The 26,643-nt window shown below is 44.2% G+C and overlaps 1 protein-coding gene across 1 annotated transcript in view; it reads left to right on the forward strand.

Moving 5' to 3' along the window:
* adgra1b (adhesion G protein-coupled receptor A1b) overlaps nucleotides 1-26,643 on the forward strand; it is a 223,123-nt gene that overhangs the window by 13,958 nt on the left and 182,522 nt on the right. Inside the window, 2 exon segments of the mRNA XM_028604301.1 lie at nucleotides 4,989-5,060; nucleotides 25,173-25,244. Of these exon segments, the coding sequence (XP_028460102.1) occupies nucleotides 4,989-5,060; nucleotides 25,173-25,244 (144 nt within the window).

A 26,643-nucleotide genomic window follows, 5' to 3' on the forward strand; every position in this document is an offset into this window, starting at 1 on the left:
AATTTTACTTCGCTGGGGACACTTATGTTGATTTGAATTTCATTAAGAGACCTAGGTCCACAGAACCTTTTTTTGGGGGGTTTGTTCTGTTAGCTTGGGCCATTTTTGGTAGGCCTATGTTAATTTAATTTCAATTGGCTATATGATTGGGCCTCTTGTGCGCACCTGTGTTAACGTGCGCTTGTTGCCCCGTGTGCGCTGATGCGCTCATCTGTTGACATTTCCGAATTCCTTCCTACAGTTGCTTAATAAAAGCGGGCTTTTCACACAAACAAATGTGTCATTAGTATGAGAAAAAAAAAAGAGATTTTAACTGGGTCAGGTTCGGGTCGGGCTCGGACATGTATCTCAATGCCTGTCGGGCTCGGGTCGGGTTCGGTTACTGCTCTATCGGACGTGGGCCGGGCTCGGACAGAAAAATGCGGCCTGATCCGCCCTCTACTGCACATGCTGCAGAAAAGCTCGTATTCCATCCAAGAAAACGGGCCAGTGAGTGAAGTGGGCGGGCCAGTGCCGCCCCGGCCCATTACCGACTACGCGCCTGGTACTATTCTTTCTGGAAGAATTTATCATTTTGATCAACTTAATTATTTCCTGGATTTTGTATCACCATAGTCCCTAAACTTATGTAGAAATGCAGGCGGACGACCCACAGACCCTGTTTTGTGTCCCCCCCCCACTTCTCAAACCATAGTTACACCCTTGGATATGCTCCCCATATACAGTATATGCCTTGTGTGAGAATGGAAAGCTAGGTAGACTACAACTAAGAGACGCAGGGCTTAGTAATCAGTCAACTATCTCATCTAATACTATCATATGTATCTCCTATGTGTATTGTATGTACTGTACGTTGGCTAGGCTCTGCTGATGTTTTCCTGCACAATTTTCTGTATTGTGACTAATTTAGCCACTTAGCCAGTTCTTTGTAAATATGTTTTATTCTGAAGTGATTGAGATGTGCTATTCTCAGAAGTTGGCTTTTGGGGCAGACCCAAATGTAAATACAATCTTGGATGTTGACATGAATTTGCTGACACTTGTTTGTGTCCATCCTGGCCTTTTGCTGAGAGGGGATTTGCTATTTTCAGTCCTGTTTCTTGTGCCAAGACGACTGTTATCACTCTTGGGAGAGATAGGTACTTTCCCCAAAGAATATGCATATGCAAGCTTGTTAAAGCAAGAAACAAACATACTGGCACAAATGCTAAAGTATATTTTTTTCTTGTCCAGAAAAACGCATTTATGGGACCAAATTGACTAAATGTTGAGTTCTTTTTGTGAGTTTATGACTAGTTCGACTGTCTGTTTGTGCAGTGTGTGAGTCTTCACCGTGACATTTTCAGTGTACACACTTCCGTTCTGCTCCCCTAGCAATGTGCTTGTTCAGCACAATGCATTGTGGGATCCCTCTCCTTAATCCTAGGGTTAAAATTGAGTATACGTTCCCTGCAGCCATAACGAGCGCCGTGTCGTCACAGAGGAGACCGGTGACACATCCCAATTACTCCTCTCTCCCTAAAGCCGATCAATCACTCCCAGAACCTTGTTAAAGGAGGATGGGGGAGGATCTGACTGTGCTTGTGTGTGTGTGTGTGTGTGTGTGTGTGTGTGTGTGTGTGTGTGTGTGTATGTGTGTGTGTGTTCATATGCTGACGGGAGATACGCAACATCACACATGCAAAGAAGGGCTCTTAGCAGCAGATCACATTGGGCATGCACAAATCTGCATCGTCACAGAGACAGAGCTGCCCAGCAGATGATTTAAGAGCTGGCTGGAGCAATCAATATTTGAGCAGATATGAAATCTACAAACGCCATCCAAGGTGTATTTAAAATGATGAGAATCTGGGCTGTAGAATAAGCGCAATACAAATCATTAGCCGCTCACCCTATTGAACTGTAGCTTGCAGCTTTGTATGACATTTTGCTACTACTACTACTTCCAACTACTGTCACAAAAATTAAAAAGAAAGAAAGGAGGAAGAAAGAAAGCTATTTTGATCCAAGCTTGCAGTAATTTTATTAAAGCCCATATAGTCAACAGCAATCATAGTTAGACCTGCATTAGAGCTTTAGTGCGTAACTTTTTGATATTAATGAACGTCATTAATATCAAGCCATTGCAAAATGAGTTGCTACAAAGCTAATCAAGACTATCAGCTCCACACAACTCTCTGTATTTCTCAGTATGGCTATGTTCAGAAGATTGTGTAGTCCGGGCAACTTTCCTGCGCAGGAACTCGAGTGAAGATAATGACCTCTTCTGAAGAGTCCATCATGTTTTTTTAATCCTCCGTGTCCTCCTTGAGCTACTAGCAGCTGCGTTGAGGAGGAGTGGGGACGCGTGCGCGATCACGTGAGGCTTGAATCATGTGGACGCGCCGACAGTTTTGTTGTCATTACTTAGAATTCCTCATGGGGGAAACAGAAACTACGCACTATAGCTTTAATTGATGTTTTTGTCCACTTGGTGCCAGTGCAACAAGCTCACTGACATATTATTAAGTTATAAAGTTGAGATGGCGAATGTGTTAGCAAACACATGCCTCCAGTAAATACCCATCCAGCAGACACAGAGAAACATTCATTTTAAGTAGTTTTGCTTCTGTCACCACAAATGCCAATCCAATCCAAATGCCAGTCCAATGTTCTCCCAAACTTTTTTAGCTCTGTTTTAGTCTCCACCAACTCTGTACATGCTAAATCCTTCATTTGTTTATTAGCTAGTTGCTAACTGTCCGTGGGCTGTTTGATGCTGGGTCACCTACAGTGGATTGTATTGCTTTTTGGAATAAAACCAGTTAAGTTCCAGGTTGCAAAACCCTAATAAAGGTTTCAAAGCCCCAAACCCATGTAATCTGCTTCATCAGGGCTGTGTTGATTGTTTAGATGTGATTGACAGTGGGCTGGCAAAATGAGAAGCAACCCCACAACTGTCATCACATTTCGACTGAAATCAATCTAAACACTGATTGGTGCGCAGGAGTGCGTGACATCAGCTATTTCTAACCGCACAGACAGAAATCTCTGAAGTGAAATGGTTAATCAGAAGATATTGTGTTCAAGGAGGACTCCATTGAAAAATATATATTCCAGTGCCTTAAAGGTCCCATGGCATGAAAATTTCACTTTATGAGGTTTTTTAACATTAATATGAGTTCCCCCAGCCTGCCTATGGTCCCCCAGTGGCTAGAAATGGCGATAGGTGTAAACTGAGCCCTGGGTATCCTGCTCTGCCTTTGAGAAAATGAAAGCTCAGATGGGCCAATCTGGAATCTTCTCCTTATGACATCATAAGGGGAAACGTTACCTCCCCTTTCTCTGCTTTGCCGGCCCAGATAATTTGGCCCGCACATGAAAAAGAGAGAGACATCATGGCTTGCAAACAAAAAAAGTGGCAGTTGGTCAAGGCCACACCCCCACCCTCCACTCCCCCCCCTCTCCTCTTCAATAGCATTTAAAGCTACAGACACAGAAATGGCACATTCTAAGGAAAGCTCATTATGGGACTGGCTCTAGTGGCTGTAATTCTGCACAAAGGCTGAATTTCGGGAAAGAGTCTTCAGATGCAGTATTAGGGGACCACTAAGGTCTATATAGAAGCATCCAAAAAGCCACATGTCATGGGACCTTTAAAACTTGGGGTAATGTATGACTGCGCTGCAACTGTATTCCTTGTTTGTATTGTGTTTGAGTCTATCTTATTTATTATGTCCCTATGTAATGTCATTTTTTTTAAAGGATTTTCACAAAAACCTTGCTTCCCTTGCCTATAATACCCATGCAAAAACATTTCTTAATGCCAGTGTGGTGTACATGACTACCTGCAATGCCCTGTTGTATCACTGTGTTTGGACGTTATTAGCTGGGTGGATGAGTAGACTTGGTCCTGTGTCTGAGCAGCAGGTAACACAGTCTAACAAGTCACTGTGGGATCATAACACTGCACTGTACTGGATGTGCGTTTTAGTGTTGTTACACTTCTTGTTAAGTTAACATTGTGTCAATCTCATTCCTACAAGATTTAGGTTTTGTGGGTTAGGTTAAAGGTTAAAGTTAACCATAGAGTACGGAGGATTGTGGTAGTAGGGGTTAGGGAATAAATACTCTCAGCAGTAAGACCTCACAAGAATAATAATATCGGCGAAGGAGCGTGTGTGTTTACGTGATTGTATTCTGGTCCATGTTTTGACTCTGGTGTGTTTGAGGGAAAGCTCAAGTCCCAAGGCCCAGTGTGTTGAATAATGGGACAAGATTGTGTGTGTGTGTGTGTGTGTGTGTGTGTGTGTGTGTGTGTGTGTGTGTGTGTGTGTGTGTGTGTGTGTGTGTGTGTGTGCGCGCGCGTGCCAGTAACACACTCAGCAAGAAGTCCTGTACGAGCACAACTTTTCTTTTCTTGCCAGACAAATGCGTCTCTTGAAGAACATATAGTCTTTACCGTTCAGCACAGACATAATTCATAAAAAAAAATAGTAAAGAAAAAAGAAACGTCGGTCACTGAAATAATCCTAATAGAGGCCCTGCATCGCCTCTGAATATGTATTCATCACTTAAAGATCCCTGTGGTGCGTTTCATCGATTTGTTTTCTCTTGTAATGTGAGCAATGGATGATTGAATTATGCTGAACCGGCGTTTCTTTAAGCTTTTCTATTAGGCCGATATTTTGACATGGAGGAGTGGAGAGGATGGGGAGGATGGGGGGGTGGATCATTACCCATCTTAACCACAAACGGCAGTAAAAAAACAAAAACAAAGACGTGGCCAGGATGAGTAATCCACAGCTGCAATCTCATCAGACATACATCCTTATCTTTGGCCAACATATTGACAGTCGGAGGATAAGCAATCTTTCACCCATTTGAATACGTATTTTCTTTTTTTCCCTGCAGCTCTATTTTTGTGATATTTTCTAAATGTACCTCCCTTCACTTGTTCTGTATGCTCACCTCACCTTCTCTCCCTACTTTCTTTTGCCCCGAAACAGAAACCTGAGTAACAACAAGATCTCCCTGCTAAGGAATGGCTCCTTCTATGGCTTGGCAGCCCTAGAAAAACTGTGAGTACTTAAATCAAGCTCTCTTTACTGTTCTGTCCTCCCCAGAGTCCTAATAGCTGTCATCACGTGAGCCATATCGCCAGGGGCGTAGCACAAAATTCTGGGCCCTGTAGAAAGGCATTTTCTATGGGGCCCTACCCGCATCCACAGCTATTCATTCTAGCATCTTTTTGGGCCCTCAGTCCCCTTTTTCCCCCTAGTCTGACGCCCCTGCATATTGCTCTGTAGCATGGACAAGGCAAAAGGGGGACAAGGTGGGTGAACTGAGAGGTCCTCGTCGGGGGTTTACTCTGTAGAAGGCTTGCCAATGGTTTTCACCCCTCAGCCTTTATTCTTAACCTCAATCGCCTTTGACGCGTGGACTTACCGCGCCGAGTCCATGTCGATGAGTCCCACATCATATACAATTTCCCGGAGGCCTGTTTGCGTGCAGCCTGATGGTGAGCTCTATGATGGCTGTCTTGTTTTCCCGCCTGCCCCCTGAAGTCATCTATTGATTGCCTTCAGCTCCGTCCAGCCCAGTGATCACTGCTTTTCTACCTGATGGTGCCGCTGACATTGGCTGATGATGAGGAAATCACAGAGGGGCTGAAATCACACGGAGAGGACGGCTTAATAACTCTCTCCCTGTCAGTCAATCATCCTCAGATGTATGCATGCACGCTCTTGCTCACATAGAGCACACATATTAAGCTCACACAGACAGACACACACACACACACACACACACACACACACACACACACACACACACACACAGCGACTGCTTTGAATATTCTACATATAAGTCAGTTGACCCACGTCTTCCTCACTACCTGACAGTTAAATTCAGATTGTGATGTCAGTGGAGTAATTCTGCCCTTCTTCCACTCCTTTCTGGGTGGCTATGTCGCCGGTCAACCTGTAGAGAATGATGTCACCTGTCTCCCTGGGCCTTATTAGTGCCATTAAACCGTTCTGCCATCATCTTCCCAGCACTGGAGGCTTTTAAAGACATTCAGCCAAAGGTTTGTGGAGGCTGACCTCTTGGAGCAGTACTTTGCGTGCCCTATCCCTTCCTTCACCTCGCTCTCTGGGTACAGCCTGTCCATCCGTGCCGCCGCATGCAGCATTTGGCAGAGATGTGTCTGTTGCTAGCAGTTGATGCCAAGCCAGGTAGCCTCAGTGAGTTGAAAGTGGCGGCCAGCTGTTCCCTGGTCTTGCCCAGCTGGCTGCCTGGCTGCCTGGCTGCCTGGCTGCCTGGCTGCCTGGCTGCCTGGCTAGATCTGAGGGTTGTGGTGAATCGGCAGCTGATTGACAAGCTTGATAACCCGTGTGTGTGTGTGTGTGTGTGTGTGTGTGTGTGTGTGTGTGCCAGCCACTTGTGCTGCAGCTGTGGACCTTTTGAGGCAGAAATGGAAACATGGTGATCCCAGAGAAGGTTTTTCTTTTGTATGTAGTGAAAATAAAATGAGGTTCTCTTTATTAAAGCAGTGGTTCCAAACCTTTTGGGCCTGAGGTACCCCTTCAGGCCAGTCAGATGAACTCAGGTACTCTTTCATCAATTCCCAATGTGTATCAAATTCAAAAGGATTCATTACACAAAGGTAGACTGTCAATATTTAGGTTGGTTGGGCATGAAATAGTACTACAGTACTATGACTTGGAGTGAAGCACGACTGTTTCAACCGTTTATCCATTACTTTTACAGTAGCTAACTATTTGAACTGTTGAGTCAGTACTTTTAGCTAACAATTTCAGCGGCTTATGCAATTAGGGCTGGGCATCACTAATTATTTCCCGAATCAATTTGATTGCCATTCACCGGGTTCCGATTCAATTACATTTCCGCTTCGATATCAATATATCAATTATGATATATGGAGGCATACAGTCAAGGGTGAAGCCCATAGAGAGTCCATGAAAAGCATCGGAACAAAATATTTCAGTAACGTTTTGATGGACTGGAAATACTTATGTGGCAACTGAATTCACGTGAAGTCACATTTATCCACAAACCGATTTCTTTTGGCACAACTACCAGAAGACGTACAAACATCTACTAACCCTAACCCTACATTTACGTCATCAAGCTCAGTTTGAGGCTGCGCAGTAACGCTCAGCCATCACCGGAAATGTGCTTCCAATAGACTTCACTGGTCTCCGATGAAGTATATGGCATCGCTGTGTCCATTTCTTTCATTGTTTATGGTCGCCCTCCATGATGTTGCATTCATTATTTTAGCATTGCAACTTATTAAACCTTACTAGGTGCTACATCTGAATACTTATCATCACAATCAGCATGGCACGCAAGTCAAAAGCACATCAGCAACTTTGTTAACCCCCCTAGGGGGAAATCTTTTAATGTGATTTGTCTCTATAGCCCAGAAAGCGTCCTCTTAATGGAGGGTCCCTGTATGTTGGATGATGGCCTGGATTCCCTCATATGGACACAAGCCCATTACCATCAGTCAAACTGGGTCCCATGGGAGCAAAGCAGGAACAAAGCCCATCACTGTTCTCTGGTCAGGACACTGAATGTAGCTTTTGCCGCTTCATCATGGGTTCCCACCCCAGAAGCCCTCAGTTTGTGCCAGATCTGTTAGAAACGGACGAGGCTGGCATATTTTTGGTTTCCCAAAACTGAGGGATGATCATGTTTCTATAGATACTATTGGATTGGAAACACATTTCATGGCCACACCATAGGCCACGGCCTATCTCGCAGCGTTAAGAAAAGTGGCGGAGGTAATGACGAAGAAGTGTTGCAGTCTGTTCCTTCTTGAATTATACACTTTTCACACCTAGGATAAAAAAATAAAAAATTAAATACATAGTTAAATGTAACTATGTACCTCTGTATGTAACTACTTTAGTGTTACACAATCCATTTCTATCTAGTTTCAAACAACAAAGTAAAACCTATAGTTTAGAATTATATTTTGATATAACGGTAGAAAGTCAGATTGTCCAATTGTTTGCACTGCTGTTGAGAAGCTCCTATAACTCCTATAGGCTACAAGCATATTGTGTGTCTTACAGTAGTGGCTATTTTTATTGTTGTGGCAGTGGTTGTGACAGGCGCTTTATTCTCACCAGGCTGTCTAAATGTTTTTTTATTGAGAGCAGCAGGTCTTTTTTTTTTTTTTTTTTTCTATTTGACCAAACGTTATTTATCTACCCTGAGGAATTTTAGAGGCAGGCTGAATAGGCTGAGTGGACCTCGGCTCAGGCCAGAGACAGTATCAGAATTCAGAATGCCGTCTGCAATCGCTCATTCTGAAAAGTAGATGTCAGAGGTGTGAGGAGGAGGCTTCCTTTAAAAGGTTTCGTAACTCCTGTTGTTCCCATCGTGCAGGTGACGTTTATTCAGTCTTCCTCGTGAATGCCCCCCCCCTTGGGAGGTGATTGATGAGGGCGTGGTTAACTGCTGAAGGATGCATCCTCTGGCTCGTTGAGCATAAGAATGCAGTGGCGGAATGTAACTAAGGCTATTTACATTGCTACGTTTTGGTTTTTTAAGTGCGCATATTATGCTTTTTGGCTTTTTCCCCTTTCCTTCTTTTGTGTTATATATCTTTTTTTGTGCACATTATAGGTTTACAAAGTGAAAAAGCCCAAAGTCCACCCCAAAGGGACTTACCATCTCCAACAGAAAACACTGTTCACAAACTGCTCCAAACAGCTCTATTGTAGTCCAGCCTTTACTTCAGAGACAAATGCTCATCACTTCCTCAGCACTCCCTCATTCTCTGCAGCTGACTAGCTAGCAGTCTTTACCTAGCTACTGCCAACCCAGTCTCATGGCAGTTTGTGAAATGGTCGCGTTATTTAATCTATTGATTCGTGTTCACAGGGAAATTTTTTTCGTGGTGGTCAGCACGAAAATGTAAACTAACGTATTTAAATGGGAAGCATATGTCGTGATCACAGCACGACTACGGTAGCGAGTAGTATGAAATGCCGAAAATCCGTGTAAGGAGGTTGGTTGGTCCGTATAGACCGTTTTGTGATGGCCACCAAGAAAAAGACGAGATTAACGTGTTGTTGTACACGAATCAGTAGATGAAAAATAACGTGACAATTTCACGAACTGCTGTGAGACCGGGTTGCTACTGCGCAAGTGTGACTCCCAACAAAAATGGAACAGAAGTGCGATGCCTCACTCTGTAGCTAAAACAGAGAGCTCAACACACAGGGTGAAAAGAGGAGCTGCAGCAAAAATATGGTGTTTTTTGAAAATGAAACCATGTAAACCTATTCTGATATAACCTCTAAATACAATTATGAACCTGAAAATGAGCATAATATGAGCAAGTTAAGCAGAGTTTTGAGCCAAAACCGATCTCTGTTCATAAGTAGTGTTTTTAACTCCAGTAGAAGAACTCATATCCGTTTAAACTAACACACCCAAACCGCATATCTCATCAACGTTCTCGTATCCCGGGCATGCACGTGCCGGGGCTAAACAGGAGGCAGCATGTATACTGCGGCCGTTGCTAGTAGTTGCCATTGGTTACGATAATAGCTTATTCACAGAGACCAAATCCAAATCAGGCGGCAAAACATTGGCGTCAGTGTCGGTGTTGCCGAAGGTCTCCGTTTGCGGCCGTTGAGACTGCAACACAACCCTGGAGATTCCAAACCAAAACGGGGTCAGAAGTGTTTTCAAATGTCTCCGGTTTAGGGGCTCAGAAAACGCCAGAGCAGTGAGAATGCCAGGTGAAAACGTAGCAAAAGATATGTTTTTAAACCAAAATGCAGCAATGTAAATGTAGCCTAAGTACATTTACTCAAGTATTGTACTTAAGTACAAATTCGAGGTACTTTACTTGAGTCTTTTCTTTTCATGCCACTTTCTACTTCTACTGGAAATATTGTACTGTTTCCTCCACTGCATTAATCTGACAGCTTTAGTTACTTTACAAATTGAGATTTTTGCAACAAAACACATGTAGTATATACAGTAAAATACAATGTTTTATTATAAATTAAACTACCCAACAATATACAGGCCTACAAGTCCAGCTGAAATGATTAGACCATTAAACACTGTTTGGATCGTTTCCATCCATCCATCCATCCATCCATCTTCGTCCGCTTATCCGGTGTCGGGTCGCGGGGGGAGCAGCTCCAGCAGGGCGACCCCAAACTTCCCTTTCCCGAGCAACATTAACCAGCTCCGACTGGGGGATCCCGAGGCGTTCCCAGGCCATGTTGGAGATATAATCCCTCCACCTAGTCCTGGGTCTTCCCCGAGGCCTCCTCCCAGCTGGACGTGCCTGGAACACCTCCCTAGGGAGGCGCCCAGGGGCATCCTTACCAGATGCCCGAACCACCTCAACTGGCTCCTTTCGACGCAAAGGAGCAGCGGCTCTACTCCGAGCTCCTCACGGATGACTGAGCTTCTCACCCTATCTCTAAGGGAGACGCCAGCCACCCTCCTGAGGAAACCCATTTCGGCCGCTTGTACCCTGGATCTCGTTCTTTCGGTCATGACCCAGCCTTCATGACCATTGGTTGAGGGTAGGAAGGAAAACTGACCGGTAGATCGAGAGCTTTGCCTTCTGGCTCAGCTCTCTTTTCGTCACAACGGTCCGATAGATTGAATGTAATACCGCACCAGCTGCGCCGATTCTCCGACCAATCTCCCGCTCCATTGTCCCCTCACTCGCGAACAAAACCCCAAGGTACTTGAACTCCTTCACTTGGGGTAAGGACTCATTCCCTACCTGGAGAAGGCATTCCATCGGTTTCCTGCTGAGAACCATGGCCTCCGATTTAGAGGTGCTGATCCTCATCCCAACCGCTTCACACTCGGTTGCGAACCGATCCAGTGAGTGCTGAAGGTCACAGGCCGATGATGCCATCAGGACCACATCATCTGCAAAGAGCAGCAATGAGATCCCCAGCCCACCGAACTGCAGCCCCTCCCCACCCCGACTACGCCTCGATATCCTGTCCATACATATTACAAACAGGATTGGTGACAAAGTGCAGCCCTGGCGGAGGCCAACCCTCACCTGAAACGAGTCCGACTTACTGCCGAGAACCCGGACACAGCTCTCACTTTGGTCGTAAAGAGATTGGATGGCCCTGAGTAGAGACCCCCTCACCCCATACTCCCGCAGCACCTCCCGCAGTATCTCCCGGGAGACCCGGTCATACGCCTTCTCCAAATCCACAAAACATATGTAGACCGGTTGGGCATACTCCCAGGCTCCCTCCAGGAGCCTTGCGAGAGTGAAGAGCTGGTCCGTTGTTCCACGACCAGGACGGAATCCGCATTGTTCCTCCTCAACCCGAGGTTCGACTATCGGCCGAACCCTCCTTTTCAGCACCTTAGAGTAGACTTTACCAGGGAGGCTGTGAAGTGTGATACCCCTGTAATTGGCACACACCCTCTGGTCCCCCTTTTTAAAAAGGGGAACCACCACCCCAGTCTGCCACTCCTTTGGCACCGTCCCAGACTTCCACGCAATGTTGAAGAGGCGTGTCAACCAGGACAGCCCCTCCATACCCAGAGCCTTGAGCATTTCTGGACGGATCTCATCAATCCCCGGGGCTTTGCCACTGTGGAGTTGTTTGACTACATCAGTGACTTCCGCTTGGGAAATCGACGACAATCCCCTGTTATCCTCCAGCTCTGCCTCTAACATAGAGGGCGTATTAGTCGGATTCAGGAGTTCCTCAAAGTGCTCCTTCCACCGCCCTATTACCTCCTCAGTTGAGGTCAACAGTGTCCCATCCTTACTGTACACAGCTTGGATGGTTCCCCGCTTCCCCCTCCTGAGGTGGCGAACAGTTTTCCAGAAGCACTTTGGTGCCGACCGAAATCCTTCTCCATGTCTTCTCCAAACTTCTCCCACACCCGCTGCTTTGCCTCTTTCACGGCAGAGGCTGCAGCCCTTCGGGCCCTTCGGTACCCTGCAACTGCCTCCGGAGTCCTCCGGGATAACATATCCCGGAAAGACTCCTTCTTCAGTCGGACGGCTTCCCTGACCACCGGTGTCCACCACGGTGTTCGTGGGTTACCGCCCCTTGAGGCACCTAAGACCCTAAGACCACAGCTCCTCGCCGCAGCTTCAGCAATGGAAACTTTGAACATTCTCCACTCGGGTTCAATGCCCCCAGCCTCCACAGGGATGCACGAAAAGCTCCGCAGGAGGTGTGAGTTGAAAGTCTGTCGGACAGGGGCCTCCTCCAGACGTTCCCAATTTACCCGCACTACACGTTTGGGCTTACCAGGTCTGTCCAGAGTCTTCCCCCACCCCCTGACCCAACTCACCACCAGATGGTGATTGGTTGACAGCTCTGCCCCTCTCTTCACCCGAGTGTCCAAAACATACGGCCTCAGATCAGATGAAACGATTATGAAATTGATCATTGACCTTCGGCCTAGGGTGCTCTGGTACCAAGTACACTTATGAGCATCCCTATGTTCGAACATGGTGTTTGTTATAGACAATCCATGACTAGCACAGAAGTCCAACAACAAACAACCACTCTGGTTTAGATCAGGGAGGCCGTTCCTCCCAATCACGCCTCTCCAGGTGTCTCCATCATTGCCCACGTGTGCGTTGAAGTCCCCCAGCAGAACAATGGAGTCCCCCACTGGCGCCCCATGCAGGACTCCACTCAAGGTCTCCAAGAAGGCCGAATACTCCGAACTCCTGTTTGGTGCATATGCACAAACAACAGTCAGAGTTTTCCCCCCACAACCCGCAGGCGTAGGGAGGCGACCCTCTCGTCCACCGGGGTAAACTCCAACGTAGCGGCGCTCAGCCGGGGGCTTGTGAGTATCCCCACACCCGCCCGGCGCCTCACACCCTGGGCAACTCCGGAGAAGAAAAGAGTCCAACCCCTATCCAGGAGTACGGTTCCAGAACCGAGACCGTGCGTAGAGGTAAGCCCCACCAGATCTAACCGGTAGCGCTCCACCTCCCGCACCAGTTCGGCTCCTTCCCCACAGAGAGGTGACGTTCCACGTCCCCAGAGCCAGCGTCTGCTGCCCGGGTCTGGTCCGTCGAGGCCCCTGACCTTCACTGCCACCCATGTGGCAGCGCACCCGACCCCAGCGGTTCCTCCCACAGGTGATGGGCCCATGGGCTGGAGAGATGGGAGCCACGTAGCTTTTTCGGGCTGTGCCCGGCCGGGCTCCGTGGCAAACCCGGCCACCAGGCGCTCGCCGACGAGCCCGCCGTCTGGGCCTGGCTCCAGACGGGGGCCCCGGGCTTCCTCCGGGCAGGGTCACTCCATCTCTACCTTGTTTTTCCATAGGGTTTTTGAACCATTCTTTGTCTGGCCCCTCACCTGAGACCACTTTGCCTTGGGAGACCCTACCAGGAGCACACAGCTCCAGACAACACAGCCCTCAGGTTCACAGAGACACACAAACCTCTCCACCACGATAAGGTGATGGTTCACGGATCGTTTCCAGTCTCTAAAATGTGAGGATTTTTCTGCATTGAGTACTTTTACTTTTAATACTTTAAATACTGTAACAAAGTATTTTTACAGTGTGGTATTAGTACTTTTAATTAAGTAAAGGATCTCAATACTTCTTCCACCACTGGAAGAATATGTGACAGACTCTGAGAGCAGAGTGGCGGTAGGTTATCCTCAGCGGGTCAAAGGTCAGATGTTATTAACAGGGACAGCAGACAAATGAGAGTATTATTGACCCGTCTGAATCAATTGATGTAACACTTGATTAAAACAAGAGATCACTCAATCTATGATTTTAAATACATATTAGTATGTCACTTTGTCAATCAGGAATCATGCCATGATGTCAGTGTAAAAATGTATTTGTTCTTAATTCATTTCAATTCAATTTTATTTATAGTATCAAGAGTTATCTCAAGACACTTACAGATAGTAGTCTAGACCACACTATAATTTACATAGACCCATCAATTTCCCACGAGCAAGTATTTGGTGCAACAGCGAGGAGGAAAAAAGTCCTTTTAGGCAGAAACCTCGGACAGACCCAGGCTCTTTGTGGGCGGCATCTGTCACTGCCAGTTTGGACAGAGGTGTCTAACTGCGTGTGACGTGTCAATCACTGCTTATGCATTCATTCTCCCTTGTGGGGGTAGGGGCTTAGGAGATTGTTTTTGGGCTTTAGCTAAATCCTGGATCTTCACAATCCTACCTACAGCACCTTTTAAGTTTCCTGTAAATAAAAAATAGAAATTATATGTAAAGAGACAATTTTCTTTCTGCTCTTACCAAATTCATTCAATTTTCTATCCTTGATATTGACAAAAGTACACGTTCATTATAGTTTTTATTAAGGACACTGAAAAAGTACCAACTATTTAATCTGATTAAAATCCCAGAACACATTCATGGCTAATTTTAACAGCTGCATTTTCAATCGTTTTAAATTTGTTCTGTGCTCCACAGTAGGTCTGATGTTAGAGAGCAGTTATGTAGTTCACCAAGGGTGAAGGATCTAGATTTCCCTTTTAGTGTGTAAAAGTCTGGCTGCTTTTATTTGTATCTGTTTACCTGAGAGGACATGAAGTAAGATGAAGCCTTAAATGGATCAAAGCATACTCTTGTAATATGAATGGCTTTATTGTTATTTTACAAGAGACAGTTGCTGGGTCACAGTTGAGGCAAAACATGTGAGCACCATGGGTTTAACCGGTTTACTGACCAAGTTTGGAGAGACCGAGAGGACAGAGTCTTCTTCTTCCTCTTACCTCTCTCCTGTGTTTCACTTCTCTCTGCAATTACAAAAGTAGCAGATGGATGCTGGAAACCTCATCATTTAATAGAAAGATTTACAATATTTATTTCCATCTTGGGAGTTATTTCTTGTTTTGTTATGCTATTTAAAAAGATAGCAAGAGAGCAAGAGGCCATGCATCAAAAGCTTCTCTTGGAAGAATTTGCTTCACACTCTCCTTGCACTTTTGCTTTGTTCTGATAGAAATATCTCATACTGATTAAAACAGTAGTTCCAAAATAGTACACAGTTGCCGAGCTGTTAACCAAGACAGTATCTTCTTCACAGTTCAGGGTTTCTTCAAGCTTTCTCTCCATCTGTTGTGAAAATTGCTTCTGTTGGTTTCATGTGACTGTTCTCATTTTTGCATGTTGGCAGAAATGAAGGCGTCCTCTACAAAAGTGACTAGCTTTTTTCCCTCCTTTTTGTAATCTCTACAATCTGAGAAAAATCACTCCAAATATCTCATAAGCACTGCTCACCCACCCACTAGGAATAAATTGCACTCCAGCGGTGTTTGATAAATGTTGATCATCACCCCAACTGGGTTCAGACTGTGGAGACGTTTAAGTGGCAAAGGCTTACTTCTTTTTTTCCCCTAAAAACCTTTGTGATATTATGTATATAGTGTAAAGATTTATGCAAAATATTATATTGATTTCTGTTGAATGTTTTAAATAGGCTATTTGATTGTGCTGTACGTCTTGCCGAGAAGGTTGGATAATGAATTCAAGCTTTATAGTGCGTTCCATTTGTACTAGGATAGCTGATTTTCAAAGTCAAAGTCGGGAACAAGCCCCCTGACCTCGGATTTCCGAGCTCAGAACTCTTTGGAAAAGCTCGCAGTACCCAGAGTTCAAAATCCAATATGGATTCCCCGTGCATCAACAGTTAAAGCTGTAGTAACAAACAGTTATTAGCACTTTTTATTTGTGTCTCACTATAGTTGTAAACACAGTCCTGTTCTTCTTCTTCTTCTTCTTCTTCTTCTTCTTCTTCTTCTTCTTCTTCTTCTTCTATCTGTGGACACGTCACAAAAAATGGCGTAATGCGTTGTTATCAACTGGTATTGCTAACAATGACTAACTTGGCTAGCGCTATCCCCACAATGAAAAATCCGAGTTACTGTATAAATGGAACGCATTATTAGGCCTTTAGGCCTTACTGTATGTAATAATACCATAATGCAAACACACAAAGAGGAAAGCCATTGCTGTTTGATGCTCTGACAGCGGTAGCTACAAGCCAGTCACAATGTGTACACATTCAGACTGTTTAATTGGACTGAACTGTCTGAGTGTCCACCTTGTTTCCCCTCCTCAGTAAGCTTTCAACACACATTAATTTACAATCCAGTAGGTGGTTATTTGTCTTGATGAGTGTTTGCTGTGATTCAGAGTGTGTGGCCAGGCCTTCCCTCAAAGGATGTGCAAACGGAACCCTGAATAATTAACATGTGAATAAATGGTTTTAATAAACAGATTCCACAGTAGCATCAGGGTTGGTGCCAATATATGTTGCACTTTAGTCTTGTTAATGACACAGCCACTTAGAGGTTTTACAGTGAGGATGAGAGATGCAAAGGATTTGCTGCATGCTATCTGCCTCTATCTTAGTCTCCACTCAGGCTGCAAGAACTAATTGTTTTCACTCAATGACTCTGTGAATTTTGTCAACTTTTGTGAATCATTTAGTTTTTTAAAAAGGTATTGGGCAAGAGTCTACGGCCATGCAAGCGGCTTAATGAGGCTGCACTTGCGGCTAAATGCTAACGTCAGCATACCGACATGCTGCTCACTCACGTGCTCATGTTTAGCAGTCATAATGGTTGCCATCTTTGTTTAGCTGTTTAGCATGCTAACATTTGCTAATTAGCACGGGAACGTTAAAAGGGAACGTTATTGGTTTTGCAGGTATTTGTCAGTCAGAAATCATGCCATGTCGTCAGCGTAAACATGTACTTGTTCTTAATTAAGTTTCCTGAAAATAGAAATGAAATGTAAAGGGACAGTTTTTTTCTGCTCTTATAGCCTACTCAAATTATGGTTGATTCCATTTATTTGATCTTTTTTTTTTTTTTTTTAAAAAAGGTCCACTAAGTAGTGAGCAAGAATCTACAGCCATGCTAGTGGCTCAATGAGGCTGTAGGCTATTTGCGGCTAAAAGCTAACATCAGCATGCCGACATGCTGCTCACTCACGTGCTGATGTTTAGCAGTCATAATGTTCACCATCTTAGTTTAGCCATTTTGCATGCTAACATTTGCTAATTAGCACCAAACACAAAGTACAGCTGTGGCTGGTGGGAATGTTATTAGTTTTGTAGGTATTTGTATTTGAACCAACGTATTGGAAAAATTCTGACTTTGACCTGATGATGGTGCTATATGAAAAGTAAAAGAATCACCAAAGTTATTACACCTCTTCCTGGGGAGGACATGCATGTTTGCACCAAATGTCATGGTAATCCATCCAATAATTGCCGAGACATTTCACTTAAAACTACAAATGTCAACCAGCAAATATTTGGCATTTTTCCTGGACTAAAATAATTATTCAATTACCAAAATAGTTGCTGAATTCTGTCAATTGAATACATAACCAATTGAATAAAATGATTAACTCTCCATTTTCTAGTCTAAAATATGATAAAAAAAAAAGAAACTGCATGTAGTTTGCTTGAGTGTGCATGTGTGTGTCTGGACTGATTATTAGCCCTCTATATAAGAGAGTCTTCTTGTTTACTGGAAACAAGGTGCCTACACACATCCTGCTGTAGACACCAACATGCCACTGAGAAATATGATGCAACTAAATAATAATGAATGTATGTCGTCGTCTCATTTCATTAAGTCCGCATACAATAGGCTACATCACGCAGCATCATTTCATCATCTCCATTTGGATGAGTGCCCAAGTGGCCGCAGCAAGCTACAGTTTTATTTGCTCGTGTACTTCACGTAGAATTTGACCTTTTTGTGAATCTCATTTTGATAATTACATCAACATTGAGATCTATTTAACGATACGCTGCATGATTTAATACTGTTTGCTATCCCAGAGAAAACATTGCTCTGTCTTTTACTGCAGCATGTGTGTGGTCTGGTCAGTGTTTATTTTTTTATTTTATACTCGCAGTGAGTATATATATGTGTGTGTGAGTGTGTGTGTGCACGCCTCCATATCAGTGTGACTGTGTCATGTGGTAATCATCCAAATTCTAGAGGAATCTGCCCATTAGTGTCACGTATAGCGAACAGGCTGATATCCTTGAGGTTGCATGGCTGGGGAGAAATTGAGCAGGCTAAGATATACAGTGCAGTTTAAATTAATTGGGAAGCACTTCAGTAGCTTTTCAAACATTAACCGCAAACGTTGGAGTCTATACTGCGGGCTGCTCCTGCTCTTCAAACATGCAGGGCCGGGGGGGGGGGGGGAGGAGTAGACCATGGCTATTGTTTAAACATTTTTCTCATTTGAGCTGCTCCAGCTGTATCTACAGTGGATATGTGGGACAAGTCTCCCCAAAGGTAGTTATCATTTGTTTGTATGTGTGTGTACCATAAATTCTCAAATAATGGCCAGGGCTTTTGTTGACCTCAACTGAAGAGAGAACCTCTTTGTTTAAATTGGACTATTTTCAAACCCAGCACTTAGGTTTTATTTCCCCGGTTCTAAACATATATTAAATAGACTCTATTTCTGATTAGCTCTGGTTTACTGTGTTACTATGATGTTGCTGTTTACATTTTACTGCAGATCCAATGCTTTTTAATATCTGTTTTATATTAAAAGCCTCAGGCGGCAGAGTCTCCTCTCTTCCCTGGAAGGCCTTTATTGTGAAACATTGGAAGTGTGTACACAGGAAGTGTGAATGTTAAAGTACAACAACAACAAAATGAGATGGGCCTTTTTCACGGAAGACCATTTGACTTACAGTACACAGTCACAGTAGGAAAAGCACAGGTGTAAATAATGAAGTAAATGTTGGCTGAATTCCATTTAACTTCTTTGATTTCAGGTTCCTATTGTGCATGCATACTCAACTGTCACTGGACCACTTAAACTTGAATGTCATAGATTAAATAAATTCTTAGTTGCCTAACACTTGTAGACTAATCAGTTGGTAGCCTGGGTAAACCCTGACGAACTTTGGGCAAATTTGAGATTTGCTCTGCAAGTCAGTCTGGCCAAGAGCCCATTCAAACCCATTTCCAATGTCCCCAAAATCGAGGCACCAATCACAACCGCTGAGGCGGGCTTTACACCAATCACAACCATTGAGGCGGGCTTTACGCAACGACGATAGCTTTTTGTTTACATTCAACATGACGGCTACCAAAGCCGTGCTTCACGTGTTCGGCCATGACCAGCGACCGGCAGGTCAGTCTGACATATGCCGATTTCATGCCGGTCAACGCTACGATTAACTGACAACATAAGTTATACGAGTTACAGTTCTCAAGGACGCACGCACACACGGATGCGACAGGACTCCGTCTCTTTTTCCTTTCTCTCAACTTTCCCGCCGTGTGTGGCGCGTACCCGCTCGCGGTGTGAAGCGCATGTCCGCGCTATTCTCGCACATGTAGGGAACCTCGTGAATTAACCTGCAACATGTCAGCTGTTTGGAAATTCTTCAGCATGTGTGCAGAAGTTAACAAGTTTGCAATATGCAACACCTGCAGGGAAAAAGTAGGGAGTGGAGGGACGACACCAAAAACCAAAATCACATTTTTTTTGGGGGATATTGGATGTGAAAAGCGTCACCTGGATCGTTGGTCTGATTGGTTGAAGGACTATCCAATGCGCCCAGAGCGGCGTCCGTTGGTGACGCCACTTTGGAAATGAACTGTCAATGAACCTTCCCCGTGTGAAGAATTATTTCTTGCTGCACACGAAGATGTGCAGTTTCAAAGTACAAGTAGCCTATGGATGCTGGCACTGTCGGTCATGTGGTCCTTGCCTTGTATTTTGTATCAGTTTCCTGTTCGTAGCCGTGACAGAAGAGAAGCTAGCAGGCCTATTTACAGGTTATCCTGTAAAAGCAGTTTGAGACTCAGTAAGGAGGTGCTGGGTTTGATTTAATCAGCCCCAGAATTTGTAGTGTGGAGTTTGCAGTTCCTCCTCCACAATCTAAAGACAAGCAGTTTTGGTAAACTGAAAGCTCTTAACTTCCTGTAGGTGGTGTGTGTTAGGTTGTAAGCTGTCCAGATGTACCCATACTCAATGTGTGCTGTTATTGGCTCCAGCTCCTCGTGAACTAGTGTATATCGATGACCTTTCATTTCTGGGATTGTTCAGGTGCCGCCGGATGTCCCTCATTTCAACCGGATGTCCATCACCTTCTGCTTTCTTTGTGTTGGCGTTCTAAACTCCGGTGGACTATGGTTAACTGCTCCTCAGATCTCTGCAGGGTAAATCCAGACAGCTAGCTAGACTATCTGTCCAATCTGAGTTTTCTGTTGCATGACTAAAACTACTTTTGAACGTACACGTTATACCAAAACAAGTTCCTTCCCGAGTCTAATTTGCATAGGCACCGTTGCTCCACACGGCACTTTGCACCACCCAAGACAATTGTGATTGGGTTAAAGAAATACACAATAAACCAGCGCACGTTTTTTTTTTTCAATCCCGGAATGCTGTGTGGACTTGCCAAACCCTCCTCCGCAGCGTTGTGAAGGAAGGTCTGGCAATGCGAGAACCTGAACAGGATAGATTAGATGGAAATAAATCAGAATGGGTGTTATGGTAGCTTATGTGTGGAGGTGTGGACGGAGAAAAAATATGGATCTACTTGTTTGTGCGTGTGCATACAGGGGAGGATGGGGGGGGCAGGAAACCGGGACCTTTTGAACTCATTAGAGCTGCTTCTTCCTAAATGCAAAGGGAGTGTTGTACCAAATACAAGTTAAATCAAATGTGTCGGGAGTAGAGTAAGAGACAATTATGAAATTCTGTCCAGCGTCCACGAAAAACAGCACTTGAGAGCTTGATTCCAATACAAACTTCACAACATGATGTATGCATTTTTTTTGGGCTGTTTGGAGTACCAGACGCGTGGCGCTTACATTACGTGAGGACATTACAAATCATGCCAGACAGTTAATCACAGAAAAGGATGCTAAATGGACTTTCAAATAGTTTCCTCTGATTGTTGAACATTTTTGGCATCCATTCTGTTGTATTATGTGGAAGACCACACCCGTCTGGAACCCACAACCATAATTTATTACATTTATTTGCAGATACTTGTTGGCTCTGGTTTGATGGCTGTAAAAGGTTGTTGCGTTGCCCGCGACGCCATCATTTGTTTTATGTGGCTTTATAAATTACCTCATACACAAAGTCAGGAATTCATTATCTTTAAGTGAATATTATGATAGCAATATTAGATTGCAGCGGGGATTCAGATGCACATGTATGTACGGCAGCAACTAACGATTATTTTAGTTTTCGAATAATTGGTCGATTATTTCCTTGATTAATCGATTAGTTGTTTGGTCTATAAAATGGTGAAAAATGTCGATCAGTGTTTTCCAAAGCCCAAGAAGACGTCCTCAAATGTCTTGTTTTGTCCACAACTCAAAGCTATTCAGTTTAGGAGTGAAGAAACAAAAAGAAAAATGTAATTTAGGAAGGTGGAATCAGTTAATTTTAATTAAATCGGAAATCAAAATAGTTGGCGATTCATTTAATAGTTTAATTGACAACTAAGTATCCCATGGAACCTCATCCAAAGACTCAACATTGCAATTCAAAACTGTAATTAGAAATTTTCTACTTTTAGGATTTCAATTAAATGTTTTGAATAGATTTTCTTTTTTCTTTAGGTTGAGAGTTAGGGGCCCTTTCAGGCCATTGGATTTCTTATGAAGTTGTCCCATATGATTGTCTCTGTCGACAGTTTAATGCACATTATAGAATTGGATTCAGCATGCCCTGATACTCTTTGTACAGTAGCACATTTCCTGTGTAGTGACCTCTGACCCCTGAATTAGGCAGACAGAGTAAGGTTGAAGGTTCTGAACATTCAGCAAATTCAGAGAGGGCAGAGCAGTGAGCTGCAAGACGGTTTGAAGATAAAAGGAGGTGCTGCAGGCACAACTCCTGACCGTTAAACCTCGACCCTCCGCACGCTCTTTGGTAGCATATTATATATGATCAAAGACAACTTTGGATGAGAGCGGAGATGAGAGCCAGCCCTTGGCCGAACTGACTGGACCAGGAGGTTAGTCTGTCAGGAAGGTAACTTCAGTGCGCTTCCTAAGGCGTGCTACACCTTGCTGTGCGAATGACGACTCCTGCAGGAGGTCTGCAGAAAGTCTCATTAGATATTCTGATTGCGGAAAGTCAGCAGAAATAGAAAGCCAGTGTATTCAGGTGTTGAGGTCAAACCGAGCACACCGATTTATTTATATACCAGATTAAGAAATATACGTTTGACACTTTCATAGATAAAACAAGACAAGGTGTGGACTAATGTGGATTCCTGGATATTGAATGTAAATCTGTAGTGGTCCCAGCAATATGTGCTTGTTGTGTACTGAAGTAGTATATCAAATTACAGGTTAATGTAGGGGGTGGTGGTGCAAGGTGGAGGGTGGAGGGTGGGGGTGTGGCCTTGACCAACTGCCACTTTGCTCGTTTGAAAGCCATGATGTCTCTCTCTCACGGGTGGACCAAATTCTCTGGGCGGGCAAAGCAGAGAAAGGGGAGGTAACCTTGCTCCTTATGACCTCATAAGGAGAAGATTCCAGTACGGCCCATCTGAGCTTTCATTTTCTCAAAGGCAGAGCAGGATACCCAGGGCTCGGTTTACACCTATCACCATTTCTAGCCACTGGGGGACCATAGGCAGGCTGGCCGAACTCATATTAATGTTAAAAAAAACTCATAAATTGAATTGAATTTTCATGCCATGGGACTTTTTGAGATACATTTGAAACAAATAATTGCTTTAATTTAATTAATTCAATGCAATGTAATAATTTGTAGTTCTGGATTGCTCATCTGAAGTGTGTACTTCATGTTACTTTGTCAAACAGACCAGACCATTCCTGGACAAACCGAAACCTACACTGTACATTTACTCTCACCTAACAACTTTACTGTTTATTTCTTCTCTGCTCTCTTCGGTGCACCGATAATAATGATGATCTTTTTTTTCCTTTCTTCATAATGTGTACTCCTTTCTGTTATTTAAGTAGTTTATCTTATTGGAGTTTTAACTCCACACACAACGCACACACACACTTTGTGCATTAAAACGGCAGTGGCAGAAACGTCAACTGCGTATTGAGGGAAAAATAATCAGCTGATTGATTGGCGACAGTGAAGGACGTTACCATGGGGAAGCTCCAACTCGACCGACATCATCACTCACTCCGACCAATGGTGTTACTACATCACTCACTCAGCAAAAGACCCAGTGACAGAGCAGCAGACTTTTGCATTTACAGGGCTGGTCCCCCTCCGGTCCAGCCAAAAATGAATACAGGAAATGCGTGCAAGTTACACACTTCTGCATACGAGAAGACCTTTGGTCTGTCCGCAATCTGGTTGGAGGGCTGTTGGGGAGTCTTAATGGTGCAGACAAAGTGTGTTTCAACCATAGGCCGAACAATTTAATACAAGATACAGATCATTTACCCCAGATGGAAGTCATTTTTCTCCCGCTAATGATGGCTTGTCTTCTGTGTGTGTAACTAATGCTTTACATCGCTTACCGTAACACAATCAGTACATCTAGTAGTAGTGATGTACACATCCATGCTTCCAATCTCTAGAGAAAATCTGCATTATTGTATGGCTCCTATAAATCTATCTGTACTGAATATAGTATGGTGAGCTATTTAACTTCTGCTTTGATAAGGTAAAAGGGAGTGTTTTGCTATACCAAACTGTCTCACGTGTCAAATAAAGAGAGTTCTAGCATTACTTTTATTTCCACTTTAGGACAATGGCTGTGGCTTTGATTGGTCGGTCTTGTTTTGTTTCCTTTGGCTGGCCCTGGTCTGGCCTGTGTGACCGTTATATTTATATTTAAAAAAGAAAGAGGTCTTGGGCTGAGTTCAGCTACATTGTTGCTCACATTTGGAGAAAGGCACTACCCTTCTTCTCATTCTCATCACACGGGACATACAGTACAAAGTTAAAGGAAACCGGGGACACAATTTCAGGAAGTTTTCTTTGGCCTGCAGAGAAAACCAGAGAGGAGATTTTTCGGAGATCCATTTTTAGTAGCGTCAGAGGTATTTGGGTGAGCGGTGGGGGTGAACAAGGAGCGCCTAGCTGAAATGTGTTTTTGCCTTGGCTGGATGTGCTGTGGGTCTCAAACGTGCAGGAAATGGTCTGCGCTTTCCCACTTACAGGTGGAAGTTAAGTCATTGATGAATGGCCCCAGTATTTCCCAATTAGAATGATATATGATCAAAGGTGCTAATGTTTAATTTTAAGCCATCAACCTGCTAGGGACAGCCAACACATTCTCACTCCCATCACGTCAAATACGGAAGCTTGGGCATGTGCCTTTGGCGTTTGTTATTGTCATATCTAAACATGCTTGGTCGGAACTCTTGGCGTTACTTTTGACGGTGTTTGGTGTTTTAAACCCCCAATGTCGTCTTCCAGGCAGCGCGGGGAAAGCTTGTTTTATGGTTCTGCATAGGCTCCACGCAGAGCTTTCGCCGTAGCCTACGTAGTGGCCTGATGTGTATACTTGCTGCGACTACTGTGACGTGTAGTTACATTTTTCGAGAGGTGCATGTCAGGCTACGGCGTAGGGTCCGGCGTAGACACAGATGGGTCTGCGAGGGTACGCCGTCGATTCGACGCAGAAGCATAAAACTGCCTTTAGGCAAGCGAGAACGGGTTGGGACTGTAAATGAAAATCAGCCTTTATGGTGAAATCTGGCACATTTACTTGTTGGACTCTGTGCTCATGTTGATTAATGTGAGTTGTCCCTTTTTAAATAAAGAAATTAAAAAAAAGAAGTCAAATTTGAATTAGAAATGAATTTAGAAATAGCACAATTTCTTAAGTTGTCACTTGGAACGTTTTGTTTTCTGAACGTGATGACGCTGTCCCTAAGCAACGCTACAAATGTTCTTGATTCCTCTAGCTTAGAGTCCTTCCCTTTATTTCCAACTAGCAAACCATTATTCTGTGAACTGCACTCTTCTGTGTGAACAATATAAACGTCATCATCCCCATTTGAATGAATCCTAGGAAGGCGCAGGATTATTTCGGTCAGCAAGCATGAGCTCAACTGAACTCCACCTCAAAGCTAATGCCTGACCACCACTTGATGTCAGTAGACAGACAGACAGATATGTAGATAGATAGTAATCACTGACTTAATTGCTCTTTCTGTCTCTCTTCTCCAGGGACCTGAAGAATAATTTGATAAGCACAGTGGAGCACGGGGCCTTCCGTGGTCTACTGGCTCTGAGGAGACTGTAAGTATGATGAAGCCTTGTAATAGCCTTCTCCAGGGGACACGGGGACAAGTCCTCTGGCTTTAGAGACAACGAGAAGGAGTGTCTACAGTACAAAGTAAAGAGAGAACTAAAACGTTTAACTAAAGCAAAGGTGCTGAATTACTATTTTAGCCTTTTCTGAGCCTTCTTTGTCCAGGTAATGCTAAGTGAAGGCACAATGGCCTTTCTTAAGCCTTGCCTTCCTTAATATAGACACATTCACAAGTGGGAGCTTCCTGGTGTGACCACAGTCTGCAGGATTTTAGGGTATTATGTTTTGCTAGAGGGCACACCAGCAGGAGGTAAAAGGGAGAGCATGTGTCACTCACTTTCTCCTCTGAGATTTTGGGGAACCACTGATCTTCTGCCGGTTAGTGTTAAAGCAAGTCTAGTTAACCTTTGCTAAAGACACAACGACAGACTTTCTTTCCATTTCCCTTCATCCTTGAGTCATTTGCTTTAAAGACATAACCAGCCGTACCGGCAACATAACTGAGGAGATAAAATGTTTAACAGTAGCACAAGTAGTGTAGCTAAAATGTACTGTAGCTAGGCTACAGCTTGCTAACACTGGCACCCATAAGGAGACTCTCGATGGACAACTACAATCTGCAAAGCCGGGATTAGCCGAGCTAGCCTTACCACTAGCAAACTAATCTGCTGCTGCCAGTTGGGGGACTGCCCATTTCTCCGACGCTCCATTGTTCCAACCTCTCAATACAAAAATTCCCTTTTGGTCCTACAGCCCATTAGTCCGACGTCCCTTTGGTGGCGAAATTACGAATCCCACTTTGGCCACACCAAGAGCCGCCCTACGAAGCAGCTCAATTGGTTGGGGTTAGGCAATGGCCTTGAGTGGTTAAGGTTAGGATAGGCCAGTGGTTCCCAACCTGGGGTCCGGGTACCCCTTAGGGGGGCGGCAAAGATCACAGGGGGTGTGCAAATCTTTATCTGGTTTATGGTTGAGGTAAAAAAATATATATTTGCACAAATTACAAACAAATTATGATAATACACTAGAATATATAATGTATAAAAAAAGTCTGTATAACAACTATATATTTTTGTTCTCGCTTAAAATTGTAGGCAGGCTACTTAGTAGGCCAAACCTCCGGGACCTCTTAACCTGGGACCCTGGCTCTCATCAGGTCAGCTGCTAGCTGCTCGTTTTTCCTGCCGCCACGGCATCACTATTTCATGAATGAAACATGGCGGAGAAACGTAAAAGTGCTGATAACTGCTTTGTATCAAAAAAGAAAGTAAGGCTCTACCTTGAGAGTTACCTCAACTTCAGTTACGGGGGGGCGGGGGGGGCTCAGCTTTTCTTAGACATAAGTAGGGGGGGCGCCAAGGAAAAAAGGTTGGGAACCACTGGGAT

This window comes from Perca flavescens, chromosome 17 (genome assembly GCF_004354835.1).
Source record: "Perca flavescens isolate YP-PL-M2 chromosome 17, PFLA_1.0, whole genome shotgun sequence".
NCBI lineage: Eukaryota > Metazoa > Chordata > Actinopteri > Perciformes > Percidae > Perca > Perca flavescens.